This window comes from Leiobunum rupestre, chromosome 7 (assembly GCF_980474605.1).
Source record: "Leiobunum rupestre chromosome 7, qqLeiRupe1.1.hap1, whole genome shotgun sequence".
NCBI lineage: Eukaryota > Metazoa > Arthropoda > Arachnida > Opiliones > Sclerosomatidae > Leiobunum > Leiobunum rupestre.
The window spans coordinates 31,717,382-31,745,056 of record NC_143390.1 but is presented as its reverse complement, the minus strand read 5'-3'; the positions used below and the strand labels follow the sequence as shown (position 1 = coordinate 31,745,056).

The 27,675-nt window shown below is 40.1% G+C and overlaps 1 protein-coding gene across 7 annotated transcripts in view; it reads left to right on the top strand.

Annotated features, from left to right (window-relative positions):
- The window catches only part of LOC149936072 (cell adhesion molecule Dscam1-like), a 106,197-nt gene extending 79,556 nt beyond the window's left edge, over positions 1-26,641 (top strand). For 2 of the 7 annotated variants that reach the window (XM_090154453.1, XM_090154457.1), the window contains 16 exons: positions 5,382-5,526; positions 7,236-7,384; positions 7,463-7,594; positions 15,332-15,517; positions 17,644-17,714; positions 19,007-19,244; positions 20,223-20,321; positions 20,800-20,985; positions 21,694-21,987; positions 22,049-22,210; positions 22,274-22,524; positions 22,986-23,070; positions 23,846-23,951; positions 24,542-24,604; positions 24,995-25,149; positions 26,157-26,641. In XM_090154453.1, the coding sequence (XP_090010579.1) occupies positions 5,382-5,526; positions 7,236-7,384; positions 7,463-7,594; positions 15,332-15,517; positions 17,644-17,714; positions 19,007-19,244; positions 20,223-20,321; positions 20,800-20,985; positions 21,694-21,987; positions 22,049-22,210; positions 22,274-22,524; positions 22,986-23,070; positions 23,846-23,951; positions 24,542-24,604; positions 24,995-25,149; positions 26,157-26,254 (2,420 nt within the window). In that variant the 3' untranslated portion in view covers positions 26,255-26,641. Of the gene's footprint in view, positions 1-5,381; positions 5,527-7,235; positions 7,385-7,462; positions 7,595-15,331; positions 15,518-17,643; positions 17,715-19,006; positions 19,245-20,222; positions 20,322-20,799; positions 20,986-21,693; positions 21,988-22,048; positions 22,525-22,985; positions 23,071-23,845; positions 23,952-24,541; positions 24,605-24,955; positions 25,150-26,156 lie in introns of all 7 variants that reach the window. The other 5 variants (XM_090154456.1, XM_090154452.1, XM_090154450.1 and 2 more) reach the window with 5 other exon arrangements.
- The last annotated feature ends 1,034 nt before the right edge of the window (positions 26,642-27,675 follow it).

Below are 27,675 nucleotides of genomic sequence, written 5' to 3'. Positions count from 1 at the left end.
CCAATAGGTGGTGTTGGTGGCATTTAGGCAAATTTGGTTATAAGAGTTTAAATAAAGACAAATACCTAATCCCGGAAGCTTAACTCCATATTAAGAAAGTAAAGAATAAATATTTCGCAAAATATCCCAGCATAGTTTGTCTCAATTTCCCTATAGATATGCGTTCGATAGATTGTGTTCATTTGAACTTAATTTCAAATAACCATGTTTCCCTTTACCATGCACCGAAAGTAAACGTAGGAAGAACAAACAAGATCAAACAAACGGTAGCTTTTCCGTTATTTTCAAAGTTGATAAAGTAAGTTTTCTTTACGAGTTGAAGCGGAAGCGAGACTGGGAATAATTCTAGGTTTATATCGTTACAATTACACCGTAATATGATCAACGCTTTTGGTCGAAAGAAGGTGCCTCGAAAAGCGTCTTTCGGATTTCCCCTCTGTACACTCGGAGGCGAGAGAAGAAAGGCGAAGAGATGGCTGCCTTGATAATAAATAAGCTCGTTCAATCATCAACTATATTTTCTCGCCTTTCCGTAAACGTTAACCCTTTCAACCTTCGCGGTCCATCGGGCGTGACTATTCTTTCTGCCACGCTCTTCCCCTCGTGCCTCCGTCGCGCTCGCGGCCCACACCACCCGCGTTTCCATCACACCCATCTCTTCATCTCCTCCATCGTTTTCTTCCTTCCTTCTGCCCGTCCCTCTATCCTCTCTCTCTCTCCTCGCTCGCTTCCGCTAGAACGAGCGGCCAATTCGAGCCTTCAACCAAATGTCCATTGTGCCAGCCACGGAAACTTTTAACGCTCGAGACAGCCCCGCCAAAGAAATGCTCCTCTCTCTCTCTCTCTTCTCTTATGGATGAAGAAATGTACTTGCATTCCAACGTCGGTTTATATACGTTTCCTCTAGTACCCTTAATCTGGGGTTTGTATATAGTTTCACTCTTTAACCGAATTCTCTGGGTGTTGTGACGCGAATTACTGAATGTGTTCAGGTAAATTTTGAAATTGTGCTGTTAAATATTTGGGGCATTTTTACAAAAAAAAATCAACATTATCTGGTCTAAGCGGTAGAGTTTTTATTCTAAAAAACATTGTTATAATCCTAGTATCGATTAAAGGGAAATTGTTTGGATCGTCCATAGTCAATTTCAAATCGTTGCCTTAGTTCCAAAACCAAGTAAATAAGCTAATTTGTATATCGGAATATATATATATATATATATATATAGAAGGTTGCTAAATCCTGTCACGATCTTGGCAGTTGCCATTCGAAATAACGTCATTCCTGGAAGCGAGTTATCAATGGAATATGGACGTTTCCACCCTAGCGGGATCGAGATGGACTCTCAATTATCCCGCTATGAGCCAATCTAACCGGAGAATTCGGATGCAGCCGAAGAATAGGCAACTTTCGTTATTCCGGTGCGCGTTTTATTACGGAACAATGGAGCGAGAGCGGGAGAGTAAGAAGGGGAAAAAGCCTTTTCTCGTTTCGTGGCTGATTGCGGTATTACGACGTTAACCCTGTTTATTCGCGCAGTCGTTTCACTCCGCGGGAACCACTCGCGGCTCGGATTGAAGGAGTTTCTGCTTCCCTATCGCTTAATCACTCTTCCTCGAGAACGTGAGGACTCAAAGAAAACGTCCGTTTCTCCTACTCACACGAGCGTTAATATTGCATAGAGTATATAGCGTTATAGGCTCCAGTTCGAAGTAGTGTTGCCGTTTAGAACCGGAGAAACCGGAACCGAACCGAAATTCCCGTTTCCGGTTCCGGTTCCATGTAGAAACGAACCGTAACCGAAGGAGAATCGAATACTTTTCGAATAGTATTACTTTTGAAAAAGCCGCGAAAAATAATAAATAAACCACTGACCACAGTGACCGGTGACAAGGACTATTATGTCTATTGTCTCAATTGGGAAGAAAAACCGTTGTATTTAGAAATCACTTAATTTCGTTTTGTCCAAACCATTCGTTTTTATTTCGCCGCGTGTTTTATGTTACTTCCAAATATGTGGAAATAAGCGAAAATAGCTTTACAGTTTTCTCCCCAATTTTTGTTTCGGTTCTCGGTTCGGCTCGGTTCGGCTCGGTTCGGTTCGGTTCCGGTTCCAATTTGTCTTGATCAGTCCGGTTCCGGTTCCACTTGGTCGGTTCTCAGTTCGGTTTCCGGTTCCAAGTAGTTGGTTCTTGGTTCGGTTCCGGTTCCACTTAGTCGGTTCTCCGCGGCAACCCTACACTGTAAAAAATAAAGGTATTGTTAAGGTACCTAAAAAGACCCCATGGTATTTAATAGTACCTTGAAAGGTACTCCTTCGTTTTATTATCCGCGCAGGTATTAAGTGATACCGGTAAGGTATTTACAACTATATCGTGGTATGTAATAGTACCTTGAAAGGTACTCCTGTGTTTTATTATCCGCGCAGGTATTAAGTGATACCGGAAAGGTATTTACAACTATATCGTGGTATTGAATAGTACCTTGAAAGGTACTCTTGCGTTGTTTAATCGGCACAGGTATTAAGAGATACGGGAAAGGTATTTCTTAAAATTAAAGGTATTTACGGAAAACGTTTTGGGTTTGAACTCTTGATGTTGTACATTTATGGCATTTAACGAATCCTTTTTGAGTTTTATCGCCTGAGGTGGTACGAAACCCTCAATTTTATAAATATATAAATTGTTTTGGTAACCAAAAGTTTCTTTCACAATAATTAGTCGTAACTCAGTGTTGCACATCTATCAATTTTGTATATTTACTAAGAGATGGCTACAGTGATACTATCTTATCATTTTTTTGACATCTGTATTTCAGATGGCAGCACCATTTCGCTTTGTTTTCTAGGTGAAAATATTTCGCCTCTTTTAAATTAAACTGAAATAAATATATAATTTTAAATTATTTACTTCATATCATACTGTTTGAAATATATCATTAGTTATATTTCAAAGCTAATTAATATAATTCATGTTGAAAATATTTTCGTATCCAAAATTCTTTGTTACCACAATGAATTCTTGGTATAATCTAACACCCATTAAGGTACTTTTAAGTACCTTCATAAAATTATAAGTACAAATGGGAACAATTCTTGGTATAAAATAACACCCGTTTAGGTACTATTAAGAACCTTCATAAAATTATAAGTACAAATGGGAACCATTCTTGGTATAATATAACACCCGTTTAGGTACTATTAAGAACCTTCACAAAATTATAAATACAAATGGGAACCATTCTTGGTATAATCAAACACCCATTTAGGTTCTATTTAGTACCTACACAAAATTATAAGTAGCAATGGGAACCATTCTTGGTATAATCAAATACCCATTTAAGTATGGTACAGTACCTTTAGGATTAAGGAGGTTTTAATAAATACCTTCATCAAGACGTACCTTATAGCACCTCCTTAAAGAGGCATTATTTGATACCTTTAAAGGTTCGTCTGGGGATGCAACATAAAATGCCTTAGTCGGTACCAAAATGCACCTTATTTTTTAACAGTGTAGTTCGATGTTAGAAAACAAGGTATCTTGGATTTACATAAGTAATTGAATTTACCATAGCTCGGCGTTATATTTTATAAATTAAATTAAAATTGTTCTAAAATCCAAAACTAATATAACGCCGATTCTTTCTCGTTGAATTTATACGCTTCTTGAAATCAATTAGAAATCCTCAGGTGCTTCTCTATTAAAGAACATTGTAAAACTGGTCATACGTAGGCAATTCCGGCGAGTCTAGAGAGGGGATTTTCTGACTCCGTTAAAATTGCCATTAATTTAAAACGTATACCACCGGCTGCGAATCAAAACCGATATATCGACTTTCTCGCTAATTAATTTTCGTTCAAAGAAGGGGACGCTTCCTAAGAGTGGATCCTTCTTTGAAATGACGGCCGATCTCGTTCAAAATATCGGGTAAACTCCGGAGAGATACTCCGCGAAGATACTTATGAAAACGAACTAAAAATACTCTGGCCTGATACAGGATCTTCCGGCTATCGTTTTAAAGAAGAACGGCCAAAAAAAAAGAATGGGGAGTATATTACTCACTCCGGCGTAGGTTCTCCTCAAGCCTCGCACCTTCCTCAGCTGGCTTACCAGACTTAATTTGTTAGTGTCATTCAAAGGGATCCCGCCACCCTTTTATCCCACTTGATTATCCCGGGCCCGCTCCAGAACCTATACGAATTTGGGTATTAATAAGGAAGATTTGGGCGAAATGTTTACTTAAGCGTGAAGCGTCGCGCCGCCATCTAGCGGAGGATGGAAGTTTCTCGCAAATTTGAGCGATAAATCATTTTGCTTCGTTTGAGATGGCCTTTAGCTATACGTACGTGTAGAAACGATATATCTTCTATCGGCTATAACGTGACTCGCTAAGATCTCGTAGATCTTAGCGAGTTGATTGATTATTTTATTTTTTTGGCGTAGGAAGACCGAGACGTGATTAGTCCCTAGGAATACGTTCGCCGTTTCTTTAAAACGCCAAACGCTTTGTCCGAAGTCAACCTTTGTATTAAGGAAAAGGGGATATGGGTTTGGGAAACTATCAGATAACGTTGTTTCGGAGAGATTAAACGTCTATATAAACAAAACCCTAGTTGCGGATTATAGTATCGCGACATACGCGTATTGTTTATAAGTAGGGTACGGTCACTACGGTGTAGGATTAATGGTCTATTGATGGTGTTCGAATTGTTTGCCGCATCGTTGACCGCTTTTTGTCACGTTATCTTCGCTTTTCGGCTTATTGGCCCACGGTCGAACTCCATGCTAAAACAACAAAGCCTTTTTAGATTTACTGACCTTAAAGCCGGGAAGCTTTACCATCGAGGAAAGTTTATGGTTCCTTTTACCGTATTGCGTCTATTCGGTTTTTTCCAAGGCTTAAGCTTCAGTCAGTCTGCTATACTTCGAAACAAACTAAACGATTATAGGCTACCGCTATTATGGGTTAACCAAAACTTTCCTTTCTTCGAGAGCCTCACTTTTAAACTAGATATAACCGCTTCACATAAATTAAAAAAAAATATTGTTTCGCTAAAACGCGAACTTCCTACTAAAAATCCACGTTAATTAACCTCGAAATATTTGAAAAATATGCGTTCCATTTTCATTTTAAAATGCACAGTCGCTTATTCCACTCGTAATAAAAGAAAGAGCGGTATTTTTCTTCGGTATCATTCTCTACCCCGCTGCTGGGTAATATATGGGCTGTTTAATTAAAGCGTAAAAATAATTTATCTTCCCGCGCGATAAAAAGTCTTCTTTTTTCTTCATCTTCCGCCAGTACGCCTTTCTCTTCGTTACCGAAAAGGGGGAAGATTGTTTTAATCTGCTCTTTTTTATCCCTTTTTTTGTTTTAACAGTGGCGGCTCACTTCAGATCTCCGTTTCACACGGTCACCTTGAAGATCGGAGACGCGGCCAAGTTACCATGCAGAGCCTTTGGCGAACGGCCCATTACCTTCGTGTGGAGGAAGGAACGGACACCGCTGGATACCAGCAAACCCAGGTGAGAGGCGCCATCTCTCGTTTAATAAGGCTATTAAAAATTAGAATGGTTTTAAAACGAATGGCCCATATCAATCCCTCCCACTCCACTCCCGCCATTTGCACCCGTTCATTCTATTCAAACGCGTACCGCTGCCTCTCCCTTATCGCCGCTTCATAAATTGTTAATGAAAAGTATAAATTCTGCTCGCAATTACTTAAAAATAAAGCGTGGACTTAACGACCGAAATGGTTAGGCATTTCTCTGACACGCTATGGACTCTTAAGTACCGCGATATTGCCCGTTCTCTATTATGAACAGGCGCGCCTGATCGTGTCTTCATTTTCTACGCCAACTATACGCTTCTAAATACGGTCTAGTGACTCTACTCAAATTGTAGGAAATTTATGGTTCTATTAAGCCATGGTTACACTATTATATCAATCCAGTTTTCATTCCGTATTTCTCTAAATGTTATCTATCTAATCTGGCGTGCAAAAGCATTTAAACTACGCTTAACCAATCCAATTTAATGTCAATTTTATTGGTCAAAACCGGCAATCAAACCGAATGAAACTATCACTCTAATAAAATTTAGTTAAATTTAGCCGCGTTCACACATACCCTCTGCAACGTTGCGAGTGCTCCCGCAACGTTTGTATCCCGTCGTGTGAACAGTTACCGTTGTGTCTCAGCGTTTCAGATCGCTGAGGCTGAACCGCTTCGTTGACCATTTTTGCAGCGATTCGTGACGTCATCGAGTTGGTTTTTACGAACCATGAGCCTTTTTTTTTACAAAAATCGTCAATCGTGAATTTTTTTGCGCCTAATAAAATTTGTATGCATTTTTTAGAAGAAAATGTCTCGCAAATATTTGTCTATTTGTTTAAAAAATACTTCAAATTTATTCTGGGTGCATTCATTTATAAATAGAATGGTTTGAAACGTCACTCAAATGCGTGAGCATTCGAACTTCTTTTTATATATAGTTAGTTTTATAATAGTTAATGTAGGGAGCTGTTGGCTAGCGTGGCATGCAGGGCTTGCCACCACCCTCCTACGCATTGTAACCCGGCCACCTGCTTAAATGCATTATAAGTCGCTAGATGACTTGGGCCTAAGGTGGTGCCTTGGGTATTAGCCTAGCTGATTATTATTTATTATTATTTATACAACGCATGCCCAATTTTCTTCAAAACTCACTGGAAATCAAACGTGAGAACAAAAATATTTCCAAACACTAAGAACCGGCCGGGAGTAGTGGCTCACTCCTGTAATCCCAGGCGTCCGGGAGGCAGAGTTTGTGGATGACCGTGTGAGGACGACCACCAATCCCCCAACGGGTGGTCGGAATACTTCCGCCACGGTTATCCCCACCCCTTTCCCCACGTATCCCCCCCGTTGGCGTGGCCATTACACCTATCTCGCCCTGATTAATCAGATGGCATCTTCGCCGGGCTCACGGTCTTCTCAGACTCAATCAGCCCTTCTTTCTTCCTTCTTTGAATAAAAAAAAAACGCTAAGAACCGCAGCGAGATCGAAAAGAGGCAAAACGTTTCCGGGGTACGTGTGAACGTGGCTTATTATCGGTGGCATTCAAACCGAATAAAGGTTTTAAGGTCTAGTGTGACCGAGGCTCTAGTTTAGTTAAACCAGTGCAAGTTGTCAATATAAATTATCCCCTCCAACCTTGCGTTGTGGAACTAATATTATTTATTTGAAACAATAGAATTCAAATAAGTACTTCCGAAGCGGAAGACGGTATGCTCTCCGAAGTGAATATCGAAACTGTCGAGAGGCACGACTCATCGACTTACACTTGTATCGCTTCCAATGGTTTTGGCGAAGACGAGAGAAATATACAGTTAATAGTGCAAGGTAACATCGGGGGTTTCGCAGACTCTCCAAGCCAGATATCTCCCTTTATGACGTAGTAATATATTTTGCAATGTACAGAGGCGCCAGACGTGGTAACGGGCATACACGCTAAGGAGGTCACCAGCCGTTCAATTAGCATCACCTGGAGCCCACCATTCAATGGAAACAGCCCAATCACAGCCCACAAAATCGAACACCGAACCGAAAGCGGTGAGTTACCAAAAATTCATTTTCATTAGTTTTGCATCCAAATATTTTGGATGAAACTACTACTTTTGAAATTGCATATAATTTATTATCAGTAGCGTAGCCAGAATATTTGTTAGGGGGAGGGGTAAGCTAGCAATTGGAAAAAATAAAAGATAACAGAAACCAATCTACCATACGTTACACCACTGAACCATATGACCACCGGAAAATATGTAGCCGCCACTACAGCTTCTGTTTTCGTAATCTCCTGAAGATATTAACCCCCTACCTAGTTAAAAAAGGGAAATGCACGGTGAAGAGGCGTGGTTTTTCTTCCGGGAATGACTAGGCCCACTGGGTACTCTCCACAGATTATCAGCTAACCTGAATACATTCTTACAGGAATCCATACCCCTACTTGGAATGCTTTCCTGCCGTATCGCTTATGGCAAGATCACTCTGGCAGCTTTGACTCCGCTTACGAGAGAAAAAAAAACCCTCTGCACGCGCTCCCCTCTCACGTAGTTGTTTGTTAAGTTAATATAGTGACGTCAAAAAACAGTCAGCCACATCGAGACGAAAATCTGCCGCTATAAGCATTCCAAGTAGAGGTATGGATTCCTGATTCTTACCATGATGCGTCAAATTGTTACCGATTAGAATGCTATCGCGCGTTTTTGCGAAATTTACGTTTGATGTGAAAAGTAAATTACGGCTTAGACATCTTGTTTAAGTATTTCATTATCACACCCTCACCAATTTTTAGGAAATTAAATGGAAATTGGACAGTTTGCCCTCCTTTTCGCGCTTCTTCCTAGAACTTAACGTTTGTACGTAAATAGGAGGAGACTTTTCTTACATAAAAGTTGCTCGGTCGGGAGTCAAGATTTCCAAGGCGGAGTGTTATGATGAGATAAATAAGAAAAAGGCTAAAAAAAGCAATTAGAATTAGGCGGATTTCGGACGGTGGGGGGGGGGGAGGGTGTTGGAGCTTAAAGAGAGGCGAGGAGGGGCGTGAATGACGGATCTTTTGAGTTGAGCAGACGCTTCGGGTAAAAAGGAGCCAGCGCCATCTGAAGGCGCTTTTAGCGCGTTGGTGGCGCCGCCCTCGGGGTATTCTTTTTCTTTTCAATCGCGGCACGTCATTTTCGATTTCCAATTATCTCACCGGCTTAATTTGGCTCGCGGTGTAAAATTAATGCAGACCGCTTCCTTTTGACCGAGGCCCGCGGACGCCATTCTAGCAATGATCCGAATTACCATAATGGAATAGTTCCCGCTCTCTACGAGTTGCGGGGGATTTATAAAGCATTTTCTGTACTCGCGACCTGATTTATCTCACGCCCTTCTTCAAACGCGGACTGAACCCCGCAAGTAGGCTTTAAATTGTAGTGGAAGGTGAGGGTTTGATTCCAGCTACGGCCGACGGGCCCTAAAGCTTAAGCGCTTATTAATGGCCGCGGTTCCTAACACTTTTAGAAGGAAGAGAGGCGTACCCTTTTTACCTTCGGGGCCTTCTTCGAGAAGGTCCCGTTTTAAAGGGTTGCGTGAATGCAAATTTTGCTTTTCGTAGTTCGCAGTTTCGCTCTCTCTCTTTGGCTGTCGTTGTTTTAATTCGTTAGCAGGTCGCGCGATTAAAAGTCAAGGTGCTTTTCTCACTTCGCGTTTCACTCCAGCGCCAAGTTTTTGAAACGCCTCCGGGTTACGTTTCTCCTTTTTTTCACGAAAGTGCTCAGAAATTCGTAAAAGTTTTATTAGGAATGTTTATCTAAAGATTTTTGGGAATGAGTGTAAACGTTTCTCTTTATAACTACATTTAAATTCAGAAACCGGCTTAAATTAAGATGTGTCCCTTCCGGATCACATTTTATCACATACTACGCGGAAAAATGGATTGGAAGAGGCAGACTCTCGAGGGATAATCTTTTGTATTTCTAATTTGGTTAATAGATGACATAAAATTCAAAAGAAACAAAATGAGTGCGAACTGTTTAAAGATGATTAATTTGTGCCTAACAGTAGTTAATACAGCGTGATGCTAAGGGAGCCCTTACCCCATTTCCTGGCAGAAAACTTAAGTAAACATTCGTAGAAATTCCCAAACCATTCTTCCATCTATATGCTGCTAAATATGCATTAACAAAATCACGATAGGTACTATCATATATAACATAATTACTCATAAGTATGCCACTAGCTGTATTTCTTCACGACGGTTTGTTTCACAGATATTGCTTCATTTGACGTCATATTTGACGTCATAGAATCTCAAATGCCGACAATGCCATCGCACAATTAGCTTAACGTCTGATAAACCGACGGCCATTATTTTAGTAAACAAACAGGTTTAAACAACCATGGCTTAGGAGCTAAAGGGAAGTGCTGTTAATGCAATTAATGTGCAAATTAATGAAGTTTTCGGAAATTCAGGTTATAAAATAAATTTTCATTGTCAAATAAAAAAAGCAGGTTTATTGGAAAAAATAGTTGAAATTCAGGTTGAGCTTTTCTGGGGCTTCTAAAAGGTTGGAGTCTTTGCAGATTCTTTTGAGCCTAGGCCTAACTCTTCTAGGCTTGGTATGGGTTTTAATAACGCTGGTGGAATATCCCACTTCGACGACTTGTTCCATTTTCGGAACTGAACTGAACCGTATTGGTCATTTTCCCCAACCTTTTATTTTTCTAAACTACTCACTATTTAACTCCATCCACACAAACCGAGCGAGTCTATAAATTTCAATAAACTACATTGCGCTGACTACAATTCCGACAAAAAAATTCCTGGTCAATTTAGAGGTTTTCCAATAGTGTGACTCCCAAAATTACTAGGATGAATGAAAAGGTTAAAATCTAACGTAGTCCACCTTTTTACTGGTTCGTGTTGAGACAAACCGTTAGTGAAGATTTTTGAATGGAATAAAGGTAAAGTGGCATACTTATGAGTAATTATGTTTTAAAACAAAGTAGGTTATAGTTGAATTTAACTACTTTAAGACCCCGAATAGTTTCAAATATAATTACTTATAAATTGAAATTCCTTTAGGACTATATTTTAACCGATTAGTTGCCGTATAAAATTGTACTTAAATATAGTTAAGTCCTCCAAATTTGTGAACAATTTGACTAGCGTGTTTTAATTGAAGCCCCTGATGTCCGCGGGAACAAATTATAGGAATGGTCTTCGAATCTCCTTTTAATTTAATAAAATATATCGGGCTCTCGGCAAACGAGAGAGAGAGACCCTTGCCAGAAATTCCCGCAACAGCGTGCGTACTTGGGTGAAGGACGTACGTTCGCCGATCTTCAGTCACTCGTAGTTTCTCGTATTTCGAGTTAATCTAATTTCCATTCGGCCACCGAAAATAAATATGTTAAGTCCGAGAATTTGTCCAAGAGAATTCGCCCGTGCCTGGCGCGGAAATTTCGTCGTCGACCACGCCATACTTGGCGCGGATAAGACGAACAGAGAGTCCAACATTCTGGAAAATTAATTTAAGCAGAAACGGCACTGACGATTCGTACAAAAGGGGATTTTAATTCTTTCGCCGGTGGCGCTAGAAACAAATCTAGATTGCCCGTTAAGCCACGACCCTGGCGAATGAACGCGTCCCTTACGTGGAAATCCCCCTAGCGCGTCACTAAGTTCGGACTGAGCCTATAAACGACAGTTCCCTTTGACCTCATTCTCGGGCTCTCAGCTAACCACTAGCCCCAAAATATTCGTATAACTAATTTAAAATTCCGACCGTACTTGTCGGAAAAGTTGCCGCGAGCTTTACGAGCGTGGCTCCATCTCGAAACTTTCTAAAGCGTGGTTTAATTTGACATTTGGCTAATAGCCTGGTTGGGTCAAGCCACTGTATATACGTACCCTTTAGCAGTGGCGTCTGAAAGTAAAAGGAATTCTGGAAGAGCCAGACGCTAAATGTTTTAGCCGTTAATTAAATAAAGCTCCCGAGCAAACATCAGAGGCAGATTCTTAACGTCATTTTCATATTTCTGGCTCTCTTTGATTTCAACGCTATAGCGAGATCGAGGCGACCTTAGGCGATGGCTATACGTCAACGTTGCGGTTACTGGAACCCCATTCGCGTATTGCCTTTAGGATAAAGTTTCTTTATCCCGATTTAAATTAAGAAACACCCGTTTGAAAGTTTGATTACGGATCGCGGTTAAAATAAGACGATTTCTGGGCGGTTTTTAGTACGGATGTAAAAGACTGATAATTAAGGCTCTAATAGTCCGGAATAATAGGAGAGCGGTTTTACTAAAACTCTCACGACCCTTTTCGGAATCGACCTACGTGTATATATATATGTTTCTATGTACTGTTTTAATGGGCTGTTTTCAGCGGGGCTCTCGTGGATAAACGGTCACCAGTATAGGCGGTGAACCCTCGAGAGCAGTTTGGGGGAATGGGATGGCAAATCTACTTAGGCCTTCTCCGGGAAGGGATGGAGAGGGCGTATAGGCTGAGTGGGAACTTACTAGATGGAAGATTCGAGGATGGGTGTTTATGCAAATAAGCGCGGATTTATACCAGGCCACGTCTCCTTCGGGAAATTTAACACTTTTCCCAGAGACAAATATTGTTCTTAAAAGTCTTGGGCGTAACCCGGATTCGCGTATTTCCGTCGAGACGGATTCCCTTTAAAAATATTCCATATTTCATATCCCCCCTCTCTCGCTCCCTCTCGTCGAAAACTGATTTTGTTGTTCGTATAACGGACGTGCTTTTTTCCCAAATAAGGCTTTTATCCTGCGGATATAACGGTATGTTGGTGTTAGTATTCTATTATTTTATTTCCTTAAAGTGGTTCTCGGAAAAAGTTCGTTTCAAAATTGCGTTACTTTTATGCAAATTTGTTAAATTGCTTCTTGTACAAGACCTCGTAATTTATCTGTTAGCTTAACTAATTCGTTAACCATTTAATTGGTACGGTGTACGTTCAAGAATCTATTCTGTACATTTTTGATATGATGTAGTATCTTGGAAAGCTAGTCATCGTCTGGAACAGAAGCGTGGATTGTCGAACAGCAGGCCACTTAAATAGTATCCATTAGTCGAAAAAATCTTTAATTCGTTATTATTATAAAACATTAAATTTACAACTTATGAAAATATCAAATCAATCGTGGCTAAAATCGACTGTCAATATTGAGCAATATACAATGATACTTAAGAAGTAAAAGAGATTCATTTGAGGGTCTGGTAAATAAAAAACCGTTGATTCGTAATGTAGGTCCTTGCCGAAGCAGCGAGGTAAATGCCCTTTTGTTTGTTTATCCAATACTTCAAATCGTCATTGGAGGCCGCCCCACCCTTCCGTCCATTTCTTTAAATTCGTCGAGCCTAATTTACGTAGGAGCCTTCATCCATCAGAAGGGAGCGGGCTTCGTAAAAAGGCAGCCCTTAATTGAAGCTTTCAACTAAGCCTAGATCTCCCTCTCTGGCGACAAAACAAAAGAAGTCTCCCGAACCCCGAAAAAGAAAAGTTTGGAGCTATTAACAATGTCCCGCTTCTCATTCTTTATTCCTTCGCTGTGTGTGTGCATTTTATTGGCTGGAGCATTTCAATATAAGAAATAAGGGAAAAGAAGAGTTTCTTGCTCTTAAGCATCCGTGACGGCATTGGCAAACAAGAAAAGCCAGTAATTTATGAACCTTTTCTCATTGTGTTTTTTCTGTTTTGGTTACCAGACTCGCGTTGCAACTTCGTAACGAATCCCGTTGTCGAATGTGTTTTCGTACGAATGTTGAAGGTATCGGGAACATGTTAGGAAGTTGCTGTTTGCCTTTCTACTACTTCTCTATCTCTCGGATTAGAAAGCTGGATTTTTTTAGTTTTTCTTCCGAATCCACTGACTAAACTGCTTCGGAATAAATAAGTAACCTTTTCGGGCCGAAAGACTTTGAAGGGGAAAAATCCTGTTTTTGATTTAAAAAATAATTACCGTAGTTTTTCTCTAAGATAAAAAACATTTACTAACTCCAAAGAACATAACTCGTGTTGGTATGTCGTATTTTGATGTTCAAAGCATATTTAAATAAAAATTTCGTGTTAATTATAATCGTGATTTAATTAGTTTTAATACCATTTGTTTATAAACCCAAAATAACAGATGTCTATTTTTGACCTACTAACCAAAGATGACGATATATTTTTTCCATCTTATCTTATCAATCGTTATCAATCAATTTTTTGTTTGGACATATTGGGTAAAAGAGAGCGCAATATTTTATCCATTCTGTTTTTTCGACACCCTGATTATCGAAAGGTAGCATAATCAATTCGTTATACTATTAGGAGATTGACACGCAAAACTGCAGCAAAAGAAATATATAATTTGTATAGAATATCGGGTGAAATCAAAATTTACAGCTTTAAAATAATTAATTTTTCTTTGAACACATATGGTTTTAGACCAGCAGTAGGTGTTTAAGTTTTTTTACATCATTTTTGTATGAAATTTTAATTTTTTTGTGACAATGGAATTCGTGTTCCATCCGCGGCATGAATGAATGAATATTTTTTTACTCTTTGTTATAAACAAATCTCTTTTAAATCAGGGAGGAAACGAGTGCTATAAATTGGCCATCGTTAAAACCTTTTTTAAAATAAGCTTGGCCAGAATTATATTTGCACAAAAATAAAGTCCAAAAAACCAAAAAATAAAAACAAATGGAAGGGCAATATTTGTAGAAAACTAGACTAATTACAATATGTACAGTTAAACCAAAAATGATAACATTTGCAAGTCAGTTATCGTATGGCACTAAGGCAACCTTTTAGTTCTTACGCCATCCCAACTACCCGCTCCCAAATCCAACAAATACGCCACGCAGTCGTTCGAATTGTTAGGTTCGTTGGCGTAGATGTATTCCTTCCGAACATCTTCGAATGTTGGACATTCAACCATACATACATACATACATACATATTTATTTTCCTTTTGATTTTACAAACCACTTTTGAAACAGGGGTAAACCATTTAAATATGGATTCTCAGGAGTCCATTGTTCAGGGAGAAGTTACCTACCAGGATAACACTGAAACTCACAAATTTTCAGGTTTCACTGTAAAGGTTATTTTCGAGCCAATTTTGGGAAACCAGTTTCACAATACTGCAAACTTTCATTTTACTTTCTTAAAAGCTCTTTTAAATTTTTTAGCTTTTTTTCTCAAAGTAATAACTAAGAAAAAAAAACATTTTTCCCGCCCCTCAGGACGACCAAGAGAGTGTTTATATTGGCTCTTATATGACAGGATTGAGTGAGATTGACTGCCTTAAATTGAATGCATTCCCCTCGCCTCCCCATCACCTCCTTCTTCTGGTTTTAAGTTTCTTTTCTAAAAAAGGATGAGAACGTGGAAATTCTTTTCTAAGAATTTTCGTCGTTACTCTCTCGCATTTCGTTTCCAAAGTGGCAGTGACTGCGACGTACTCGCCCCCTTTCGCCTAGTTCCTAGAATTGCAGAATTCGGAGTAAAACCGAGATAAAAACTAAGATCTTATTCAAAGGGAAACTGACATCTCTCTCCCACTCTCGTCAAACGAATTAAAATATACTACCCAATTGATTCTATCCTCGCGGCACTTCAGTTTACCTCTTAAAGCCTTTATTAAAATTGTATATTCTCAGACCGGATCCTTCATCGTAATCGACTTAGTTAGTTCGCGAAAGTTCTTTAATAACGAAATTCTAAAAATGAAATTTGTCCGATATTAAATACGGTGATGTTTTCTTTCCGGCAGAGAGTTGGAGTTCGAAGGGGAAAGTGGCTTCCTCTTCTGGCAGCGTCACTTTGCCCGGCAGCGAAGCGAGCTTCTCGATTCGAGGACTGAAGCCGGTCACCAATTACCAAATTCGCATTTCGAGCGAAAACGCCCTGGGCTGGAGCCGCCCCAGTCAGACCGTCCACGTTTCGACGGCCGAAGAAGGTAATCTTCCATAATTAAGTTAGCTAACTTCCCGTCTTTCGAGCCAACATCCGGTTGCGTCCCGGGCTCTCGTATATATAGCCGTGAAAACCTTTTCTTTCACCTATATCGAAAGGAAAGAAAAATAAGAGAAGAAGCCCACGGCTAAATATTGATTGAGCCCAAATTTGTTCATCCTCCCAAACGTCTTTGGAACTGAATATGACCTTTAAAACGTTTGGTTTTTTTCTTAATTATATTCGCCTAAACTGGTAATATATGCTAAAAAATAACACCTCTTTGAGTAGATTAATCAGACCAGACATTGTTATACAGGGCGTTAACTGAAAAACGATACAAGACAATTACTTCAAATGTATTTTAGCTACGAATTTTAAACTTTCAGGGGGTAACTTTTTTTTAAATTAATAAAAATTCCTCTTGGGTTTATTAAGATAATGTACAAGAATAAATATTATTTGAAACAACATGTAACGAATTATGGTAGAGAAAACAAACATTCCTCGAGTGAGGAGCCCGGCGGAAAAGTGTTCAGAACAGAGGCCGCATTGCCTCGTTGTACGGCGATTGCGATTCTCTGTACTGGGTAATCGGTCGAACGCGGGTCACCAGACACCTCCCGAATTTTGAGGCCAATCGCGTGTATTAATTCCAGGCCGTCATAACCGAAAGATACCAGGGTCTCGACGGCAACAGCCTGGAAAAGGAAACGATTCTCTAACCCCGAGTATTTGGCTTTTTTCTTCGATTCGACCTGAGTAGCTACCCAGAGTGGGGGCATTGAAGAGTTAGCCAAATACGATGGAGCTAAGGGATCCGCGCACGTAAATTCCCAGACAACGGAAATATCCATGACCTTGAACCATGTCTTCAAGGTCATTTATAAATTATCTCGAGAACCATTAGAGATACAAAGTTGGTTTTCATTAGAAAAGTGTTCCCCTTCACATTTTAGGTGTAAATAACTTTAATCCTTCCTTATTTCACCAATAACCAGTCGTAAGAATGTAGACAAAAAACACGAAGGTCGTGATGAAAATTATGTACCAGGTTGAACGGCTAATAACTCGAATAACACTCATGCTAGAGTATCAAAATTTGCTAGACATACTCATCTGGTAGAGCGTCTTTTGAAATTTCCAACTCGGATGACCTTTAACTCATAGTTCAAGGTCATTCCAAGTTTATCTCGATAACCAATGGATTTAAAGAAATAGTTCCAATTTGAAAAGTTTTCATCGTGGTGTTTTGCATCGGGTTAAAGACATTTAGACTTAAAATTTTAATTTACACACTTTTTAAATTAAATCCATTGGTTGTCGAGATAAATTTTTAATTTCCATTGTCAAGTTCTGTGTACTGAAAGTTTCAAATTCCTAGCTAAAACACATTTTGAATCATTGGTCCTGTATCGTTTTTTAGCTAACACCCTGTATAATCTCTTACGAGAAAAATTTCCATCAAAATGTACAGCATACATTTCTAGCTTCGACTAATATTTTTCCAGCTGATGCTCAGACGCCGGAGTTTATTTTTACCCGGTTTATATATACCTAGTATAAATGGTATAACGAAATTTACACTTTTTATGTACTTATTTAAAAATCATAGTTTCTTGATGAAATAGTTTTATAAACTCGTTTATGATGCATTTCAGCCCGAAAAGTCTTTTGAAAATCGGTTATGCATCTTGGCCCCATACTATTTTTTATTCAGAAATGTCTTTTGAAAATCAGGCGGGGACTGCGAACGTACATGTTTCAAGCTAATAGCATTATTAGTATAGTAAGAGATATATAATATTATTAATGCTCTGGTTTTGAAAGAGCGTGAATTCTTAACAAAATATGAACGTTGAAGTGTACTTTTTTAAAAAGTAAACGTCAAATTACGCTATTTTCAAAATATTCCATATCTTCACGGTTTTGAATTCTTAAATAAAGAGATGGTTAATATAAAATAACGGTACTTTGAGTTGACCATTAAATATACGAAATATTTCCCGGTAATAGAGAGCGTATTTCATTCTGATTTAACGACCGTCTTCGGATCCAGAAAAATTGTATTTTTGAATATTTCCAATTAACCGAGACGAAACGTTCGATTTGTCTTTGCGCGATGTATAGCTCCCGAGGGTCCTCCGACTACAGTCAAGGCTTCAGCCATAACTTCCCGAACGGTGCGCATTACGTGGCAGGTGAGTGAACTAATGTTCGTAACAGGTGGCGCGAGTTTCCTACCTTCTATATCTATTCACCTCTCTCCCACTCTCTATCCTCGTAACGTACTCTCTTTAGTTTTTTCGGCCGTTTGGCATCGTTGATATAGTTTTATATAGAATCGTAATGCGGGGGAGAAAGAGAACTGATATTAAACGTTAATGCCCCCCTTTTAAAGGGCAATTTGAAAAGAATTAGGCTTAAAGGAAATTTCTCTCGTGGAACTAAAAACTTTCTGTCGCCCGATTTTCGGCGTGAGTTTCTACGGATGAAAGTATACGGGCGTGCAAAAACCTTTTAAGAGGTCTGAAAATTAATGGGCACCCGGGGAAAACGTTTCGGAGTGAATCTAATTTCGTTCCCAAAGTAATATTAAATGCGATCATTAATTCCTGCGTCTGTGTATATAACTAGAGGAGACGATCTCTCACTGGTGAAAACTGTAGGCCAAGAGTGAAACATTTTCCGTAATTAACGTTGAAACTGGAAACTTTTTGGAAATTGCTTTCTTTTTTGGGCCGCTTTCCACTCGCATTTTTTAAGCCATCGCCATTCGCGAGGATAATCTTCGAGGCTTGTAAACTTTCGCTCCCATAGTTTCGAGTTTCCTAATGAGAAATGTAATTGCGAACAACCGAAAACTGAAATTAGAGAAACGGTGGTTATTCTCATAATGTCGTAGATTGCTGATGCTTATGAAATTACTTTTGTACGTTGGTTTTAGATTATATAGCCTTGATGATTTGTTATCAATGGCTTGATTATGTAAGTCATTTAAATTAGAAAGATTGTCATTTGCTTGGTATCAGGTTACATTCGAACGTTAAATTAAGTTTTGAATTAGTGATTCGGTAAATTTATTTCTTTAAAATTCGTGACACTTTATAGAGCTTAATTTTGATAACTTTTCGAGTTCGAAATTACAAACTGAAGGGTGAATACTTTGCCGGGAAGATTTGAACGGTATCTTAAGAGAGCTTAAATGATTTAAGAGCTTCCATTAAGAACATACCATTTCATTCGTCTTTCAGTTAAGACTTGGTAGAAATATTAGGTTTGCTTTATGGGATAGTTTTATGATATTTTTCAGCTTATCTGATATCGCGGTTTTTATATTTGGAGATCATTTTACACGCAAACAAGCAGAGTGGTCGTTTCTTTCCCTTCCTTTCTACTCTCCCTTTTCCCATAAATAAAAGAAAACTCTAAGCTTTTAATCAATATCGAGCGCGTGTTACTTTTCACCAATGATCCTTCTCTTTGGCCGCAGCCCCCGAAGAAAGAGCACCGGAATGGAAACCTGAAGGGCTATTACCTCGGTTATCGGATAAAAAATTCCCCCACTCCGTACAACTATCGGACGATCGAGATCGGAGAAGGCTTCAAGGAGGAAGCTGTCATCGCGACGCTGCGACGGGCCTCCAAGTACAGCATCGTCGTCCAAGCATTCAATTCCAAAGGCTCCGGGCCGCCTTCCGACGAGATCGTTATCGAAACCCTGGAAAACGGTACGGCCACCCACCCGCCACCGAGGCAGAGTACCACCGTCATCCTCCGTTGATATCGCCATAACAATCCTTCGCGGCTTACGCTCTTTCCATTATATCAGCTATGTTATATACGGTAATTTTCGGCGAACGGCGGGTTTTGTTTCGCGACTGAATACATCTCGTCTATCGGCGGCCAGGAAATTAAATCGTCGATGAACGGGCTCCAACGAATTTTCCCCAATCGTTAAAGGAAAAACGAAATCTCATTGTAACGTGCTCGGTTATCTTTTGTACTCTTCCGTTGGCGATTTCATTTTATTTACGTGTAGTTAGATTTTGACGTAGCTTTTGGTTCATTTCTCGCTCGAATAATTTCGAATAGTCTCCCTATAACGTTGCATTGTTCTGGATATTGAATACGGGATTTTCCGAAGCTTAAATTATATAGGTGTTTCTTAACGTTAAGATTACGTAATAGATTAAATTCAAACCTATTTAATCAATATTTCCAGAAAGTTTAAGGATGATGGTGCGAATCTCGCGAAACCGGATTTATAAGTAAATAGATCGTTTTAGATTGCCTAATAAAATCCCGTTGGCCGATACGAATAATCTCGATAAACATCGGGTGAATTCCCAATTTAGAATTGAGAATCGAGGAGCGATACGCCATCAGTTCTGGTTTAGGGGAACGATAAAACAATGACTATTCTCACGCGCGGTGAAAGTAACGGTGAAGTATAAGAGACGGTGACGAGGCCGTCATCGCGCTTTCTGGATTGAGCTGGAGGATGTTTAATCGGAAGTGACGCGCCGAGATATTCGACCTATTAGTAGCTAGCTTAGCGAGCTTTCGGCAACTGTTAATCGGATGTAAACGGCGAGAGGTATTACGAAGAGGCTCGATTCAAAGGGGAATCTAATTGAAAGAGCGTGGCTCGGGGAAGTTGTTGGGGCTGTTGTTAAAGGCTGAGCCTATCCGTACCTTGTTTACAGATCCGCCAGCAGCCGTCGTGCTATCCGTGGAGGCAGTCACCGCCTCTTCGATCCATCTTCAGTGGAACGCGCCTGCCGGAGATAATCCTCCAGTTTCAGGTATATCAATTATACGCCACCATCCTAATTAATATATTGACTCTTATGGCTTTAAGATGGGAGGGATTAAGCCTAGGGGCGCTATCCACCCTAACTTCCTCCTTAATTCGATTAGCGATAATTGACTGAGGAACGCCAGGCGCCTATACGCCAAGGGTGCCTAACTTACGTCAAATATTTAAGTTCAATTATTTAACCCCGGCGTCAATCGGGTTGCTCGGTTTTGGAATTAAATTTTCATGCCGATTAACTCGCTGCCTTTTGCTTCCTACCGTATTTATTTTAGGCACCAGCCGGAAGTTTGTACTCCCTGATGAGATAACGCGCGCTGGGTGCAACTTTTGATTTAGTTTCGGGGGAAAGAGATGGATTCGAATTTTAATTTAATTTACACCGAATACCCATCTCCAAGTTTGGCTTATTATTATTATTATTATCGTTGGTAATCCTTTAATTATGGCTCTGCTTGCTTTATTAGGATATATTTTGTACAGTCACAAGGAGAGTGAAGCGTGGGACGAAAGGCAGATGGCCGCCCATCAAACGAGTTATACGTATCAGGATTTGAACTGCGGTTGCGTCTACGAGTTCTATATTGTGGCCTTCAATGGAATCGGAAAAAGCAAAGCCAGTCAAACTGTAGCTTCTAGAACCCAAGGCGGAGGTTGGTTGAAATCTTCCGTCTTAGCAACGTATTCCGTACTGCAGTTCTAAGTACCTCGAGTACTAAGCTTACAATGACGGAGAGCCTCAACGCGTTTAATTCTTTCGAATTGGTTTCAAATAATCCATACTTTAGTCTACTTCGTAAAACATATATAAGCGTATATCGTAGCTTAGGGCAAATTGCTGGTCCTTTCAATTGAATTTTATTGTTCCCATATCGCGTGTCGTATTTCGGTCCACAGCGTTCCGCGCTTAAGTAGCCCTCAATAAATTTGTCGACTAGGCTAGTTCACCACCCGATTAATCCAAGAGTAAAATGGCCCCGACCTGGCTATCTGTTTGGCGTTGCCCGCGGGGAGAAGACTTCGCGCAGTCCGCTATGGCCATAATTATACGCGTTGAAGTTTAATGAATTGATAATTCGGGAATCGATTGGTCGAACGCGCCTCTACCCTCACCTTATCTTCGGACGAACTCGTTTCGCTTGCTTCGGCGCCTTTCTCTAAACTCGACGCTGAATTTCGCTCTCATCAACTATTTCCCCGCGAACGCGTTCAAAATTTCAGTTTACTATTAATTCGATACGGGAGAGGGAGGGCCAAATCGTGAACCTATGTTCTATCCGTTGGCTATCGAATTTATCAGTAGGCGTTGAGTGAAACGTCTTTTCTCGGATCCGTCATTGAATTTTTATCTCCATTACCAGCGTCTATAGCTCCCGACAAGGATTCCTTCATCGAGATTAACTCCACCTCCATCCTGCTTCAGTTATCAGCCTGGCAGACCAACGGGTGTCCCATCAAGTACTTCGTCGTACAATACAAAGGACACAGTCAGAAAGAGTGGATTCTAGTCTCTAATAACATCATCCCCGACCAAAAAACGGTTCTAGTCACCGATCTATCACCGGCCACTTGGTACACGGTTCTTGTTGTGGCCCATACCGACGCTGGTCCCACCGAAGCGGAGTACATCTTAGCTACTCTCACCATGGCTGGTGGTAACGACGTTTTTCTATGGAATAATTTGTCTCTTAAATAAAAAATACGTCCATTTTCAAGCTCCCCCCTTCACTGCCATGGATGAAAGACGATCGGCGCTTTATCGGAGCTTGGGTATCGTCGTTCCGGGAACGTGTGCCATAGTTGTACTTAGCGTCATATTCGTCGTGGCGTGCGTCGTGGTTCGAAAAAGGCGACGTCACGATAACACGCCGGTCAGAGGTTGGTTCCTGCCATTTCATTTCGTCGTTAGCGTATATAAAAATATCCATTCTGATTTTTCAGAGTGTAGATTGCGCGAAGAGAAATCTTGCGAGGGTATGAACATGTCCGTTCTAGACCGGAAGCCGGGCAGTCCGGACACCGGAAGTCTTCCCAAGGATCAACTCTATTACCCTTCGCCTTACGCCACCAGCCGGGTGATGCCTGGGAGTCACAAGCACATGCTAGAAGGTGGCGAAAGTAGCCAAAGCATGAGAAGAACCATCGGAAGGAGAGAACACATTTACGAAGTGCCATATCCACCCCCGAAATGGGTAAGACATACCTGACATTCCTAATGAGGGACGTTTTCAATAGCAGCCACCTATTAGACGGCACCACTAACAATTCTAAGTACTAGGGGGGTTATTCCAATGGGAAAGCGGGTGAAAGGTCACCCTTTTTTCTTGTACAATAGAAAAGAAGGGGAAAGAGCAATAACCCTTCTCCCCGGTTTTGCCATTAGTGGAAATAACATACTGCCCTGGTGCTTAGTGGCGCCATCTAATCGGAGGCTGCTCCTAACAATTTCTCTCATCAAAGCCTTCACTCGTAATAATAGTAATAATACGGTATCTTTATCTAAAACTTAAAATATGTTTAGTCTCTATTGAATCCGTTTAAGATTGGTTTATTTAAGTAATGTCAGTTCTTCCTAAGGCAGACTTTCTCTTATCTCTTTTGGCATCTTTCTCGGCATTCGAAGAATTAACAACCCCTCAAAATCTTCAATTAGGAAGAAGACGAAGACTCCTATTCACATATCATGGAAAGCTCATCCGTCCCATTGCATCCTTCTCATAATTTGTATCAAACTCCCCGTAAGTTATATCGTGTACCACAGATAAAACTACCCAGAATTAAGTTGCTTCTTCGCATTGCGTTCAATGAGGAATGTTAACCTCCTCCCCCCACTCTCGATTTAACGTAACTCGATGATGAGATAGAAATAAAAAGTTATTTTAAGAAGACGTTACGAAGTACTTACAAAGACGATAATATATTGTAAGAAAGAATTACCGAAAGAAATGGTAGTTTACGGAAAACGTTTCCAATTCTGCCATTTCCTTTACACTGGAATATTTCAGAAACGTTTCTTTTGGAAGCGGAATAGGGCCTCAATTTCGAAAGCGTACGTGAACGCTTCAAAAACCATTTTTGCTCTGGCAGACTCATAGCGGCCATCTGCGATTTCGGATGAGAGTATTTTACGAGTCACAGCCTGCCTTTCGCTAACTTTTACAAAATGCGATTGAAATTGGAAAATCGATTGGAGATTTTTTAAGTTACGGATACTTGATTTTCACCTCCTCTCCTCTTCCACCTCTTCCTCCTTTGTTGATTTTCTTTTCTTCCACATTTGTTCTTATTGAAATATCCCATTGGCCGTCCTCACCTCTTGTTCTCCACCGCCTTCATTCCTCCAAAGTGAAAAGGACTTTTAAATGACCGCGTTTACGTAGGATAAACCAAATGGAAGGTGACGGACTGGGTGGGTCTCGTTTCTTAAGATTAATTCTGGAGGATGGGTTATCTGTGGCGTTTGTGCCGCTAATTTCAACGTTTCAATTGACTTTTCAAATCAAATTTGTCCAGGAATCATGCCCCCATTACCCGTCCGACCACCAGTCGAAAAGAATCCTGTCAGACTAGTGCACGCCACGAGGTCACCCTATCGACATTCGAGCTTGACTTCCGAAGGGTATGTTATATACACATCCTTTGTCTAACTTCACGGGTTTGGTTATCTATACAAAGTATAAAGGGATAATTCCACATAACCATGTGTCATTTTACATAGTACAAAAATTATTTGAAAGTTTTAAGTGAAAATAATTTGTTAGAAATATCTAAAAACCGTTATTAATCTTAAATGTTTAAAGGGAATATAACTTAAGTATGGGCGGAAGCTAGATTTCCCTGCTGATGTTATATTCCCCTTAACCGCATTAATTTGTTCCTGCCGTTCTGTAGTTCATCTTATGACGTCATAAAATCCAAATTGGCTGAAATATCATTTTTAAATTTTTGGAGTAATTTGTTAATTTTCATATGAACAATTGAATTACACTCTGGATATATCAACATATCCTGAATCAGAGAATTTAATTCTATGAGTATTAATAATGTAGAAAATATCTGGTATTATCCCTTAAATTTAAATTTTAAGTACGATACGTATTGTCATATTTAAATTTAAATGTTAGATCCGTTAAACCAGGGCTCTACTCTGAGCATACTATAAGAATTAAATGATACAAAATGTTGATTGGGTAACTTTCTTTTTCACAGATGTCATTACTGTAACAGCAGTTGTAACTGTTGCTTTTGTAGAGAAGCCATGAATTTCATAAAGTACATTTAAATAATAGTATATTCTGGCTTACTATCTCGATACAAAAACGTTCACGTAAGAATAACTGTTTTTCGACACGATTGCGCGATATCACCTCTGTTCTATCTCTCTTCTGTCTCTCTATCTAAACCCGACAAAATCCGAACAGATCGATTTTAAACTCAATTGGCTTAGACTAAAGCTAATTCGTACGATTCATTCGCGTAAACGTAATATGTTTTGGAAATATCAAAGAATTTTTTATCTGTCCTTTCTTTAAAACGCGCGTTTTTCGAGTGTCCAAAACTGTATTCTAGGCGTAAATACGATTGTGTGAAACAGTTTGCTTTGTCTTTTGTCTCGAAAATCAGAATCTCTACAGCGCTATTGTTCACTTGTCGTTTGAATAGCCATTCGGGAGAAGAGAGTGACAGCGAGGGTACGACGTACACCTTCCACGGAGGTCAACACGCCTTCCGTAGCTTCGGCGACAGCCACGAACTCTCCGAAGCCGAATGCGATCGGGATCAGCGCGATCCGTTCGGAAAAACTCAGTTCAACCAGAGTAAGTACTTTTGTTCTTAAAGCTATAGCCACCAGTAAACGAATTCCAAACCATTCCCTTGGACATGATCTTTCTATAGACGGGTCAGCCCACTTCCAGGTTTTATTGTACAACTCGTTGATCAGTTTCAGTCCGGGAAAAAATGTACCTCTGCTACTTTGCGTCAGTTAAACTGGTTTTTATTTTTAATCTTAATTATCTTTAATAAAATCCTAATATTTAAAAATTAATGATAAAACATAATAAAATAAGACAATTTGATAGCTGGCGCATCGTACTTTTTATTCAGTCTACTTAAATTTTGGAGCAAAAAATATTAGTTCCACTAACCGTCTTTAGATGGCGCGACGAGACCAAAAGATATTTTCCCTTTTATGCTCTCCCCCCGCCAAAAGCAGACTATACTCGTGACGAAGGCAGGGCCGGACTTAGAGATCCTGGGCCCATAGGCAAATAAGGAGTCTGGGCCCCCTTTTCACGCGCTGCATTAACTCTTATCCCTGGGACTAGGCTGTGCTTGAATTTCCCTGATTCAGCGTAGAAGTCTGAGCTCTACGGTTAAATTACTAAATAAAAGCTCTTAACAATCGTCGACTAAATATGCGATAATTATGCAACATTGCGATTTAAGGCTGCGTCCGTAAACTGCCAGGCAGAAATTTTGGTAATTTTAAAACAAAATCTTCTACCTAGGAATTTCTCCAATATAAATTACGATTGATATTATAGATTTATGCCTTCGAATACAGTAATTACGGTCACTGGAGGGCCCCTTCCAAGGATGGGCCCCTAGGCCACGGCCTAGGTTGGCCTAGGCGGAAATACGGCACTGGACGAAGGGGTTCCTCTTCATTATACGGAAGTAATAGGGGAATGCGCTGACCCGTTCGAAAAAAAAGATCCTTCCTTGGCAATAGATTTGCGTTTGATGGCCGTAGCCCAAAAATTCCGTCCTTGTCTCCTCCTCGAGATTGTTCTTACAAAGTGATTCTCCCGTGAAACGTTAGAGAACCCGAACGACCCCCAACTGTATGGTTTTACAGGAAAGAAACTGTACGTTCCTGTTTTAGACGAAGCCGATTTTCGAAGACTTCACGTAACGTGACTGGTGGCCGCCTCTGGGGCAATGGCGAATCGGGCTGTCCATTCTGTTTAGTCATCACCGTTCGAAGATCGTCGTGGCTTCGTAACTGGAGATTTCGAACGAACTGGAGAAGCGTGTCCCTTACTAGCAGTGGGGGAACACCTTTTGTTTTCTACCGTTCCTCAGCGTGTGCTTTGGATGACTCGAATTTTTCTGACGTTGCGCGTAAGGGACAACGACGGTTGGTCGTCCCAACTGATGGTGTTATTCTGAACTTTTGAACCGTGCCTATGGGATTCTTGTTACGTGAATATACTCATCTCGACTTAAAAAGACGTTCCAAAAAATAAAGTATCTTAAAATGTGCTTCCAGTGCTGTTAATACGAAAGAATAAAATATCTATGAATACCGTGTTCGTTACTTTGTCTATAAGTTCAATTTTTTAGGTGCAAAAGCGATGCTTAGAAATGGTTATCATGTAGGCGCTTGACACCACCCATAACCCTTCTATAAGTTCCTATGTGAGCGTTGAGAATGAAGAGATTAAAGCCAATAGTGTAATTTTTTCGACGAACCCTGGACGAGGGCTGGGACTGATTTTTCTTTAACAATGCAGGAAGTACAACGTTACCTCGCAAACACCCAAATCTGGTTCCTTGGTTAAATATCTAGAGAAACCTTATTCATTTCTCGGCAAATTTTTTAAAGAAACAATATAATTCCGTGAAATCACGATATCTTATCGATTTTGTAACTATTCCATTTTATAACATAGCTCAGGAATCCATATTTATACTTGGAACGCTTATCGCGGCAGATTTTCGTTTCGGTGTGGCTGACCGGTTTTTTTTGACGTCACTATGTTAACTTAGCAAACAACAATGTGAGAGGGGAACGCGCGAAAAGTGGATTTTTTTTCTCTCGTAGGCGGGGCCAAAGCCGTCAGAGTGATCTTATCATACGCGATACAGCAGGATAAGCATTCCAAGTAGATGTATGGATTCCTGCATAGCTATATTTTGAAATATACTTTTTAACGATGGTTATCAACCAAAATTTTAAAATCCAAAGAACAACTACAGTTGCACGTCCTACTGCACTAGAGCGATATGGAATTTGTGAAGAGCTTGACCGGTTTAGATATAAATTTATGGAGGGCTCTAATAAAGAGCTTGTATAGTTCTTAATTGAACACAAAATCGAGTTATTTATGGTTCCTCTTTATACTACCAAATCTGAGTTCCTATTTTCAAACTTCTGGCAGTATCTTCGAGTAAGGGGGGACGCAAGACAGCTAGGACAAGGATTCTATATTTTCAGAAGGATAGGAAGTGATGGCGCTTTCGCGCCGGGAAGAAAACGCGCGACTGCGCAATAGCTCCTTCCAAAAATTACCCAGCCAAGGTCAAATATCGCTACCGTGAAGGCGCCAAAGCCCATT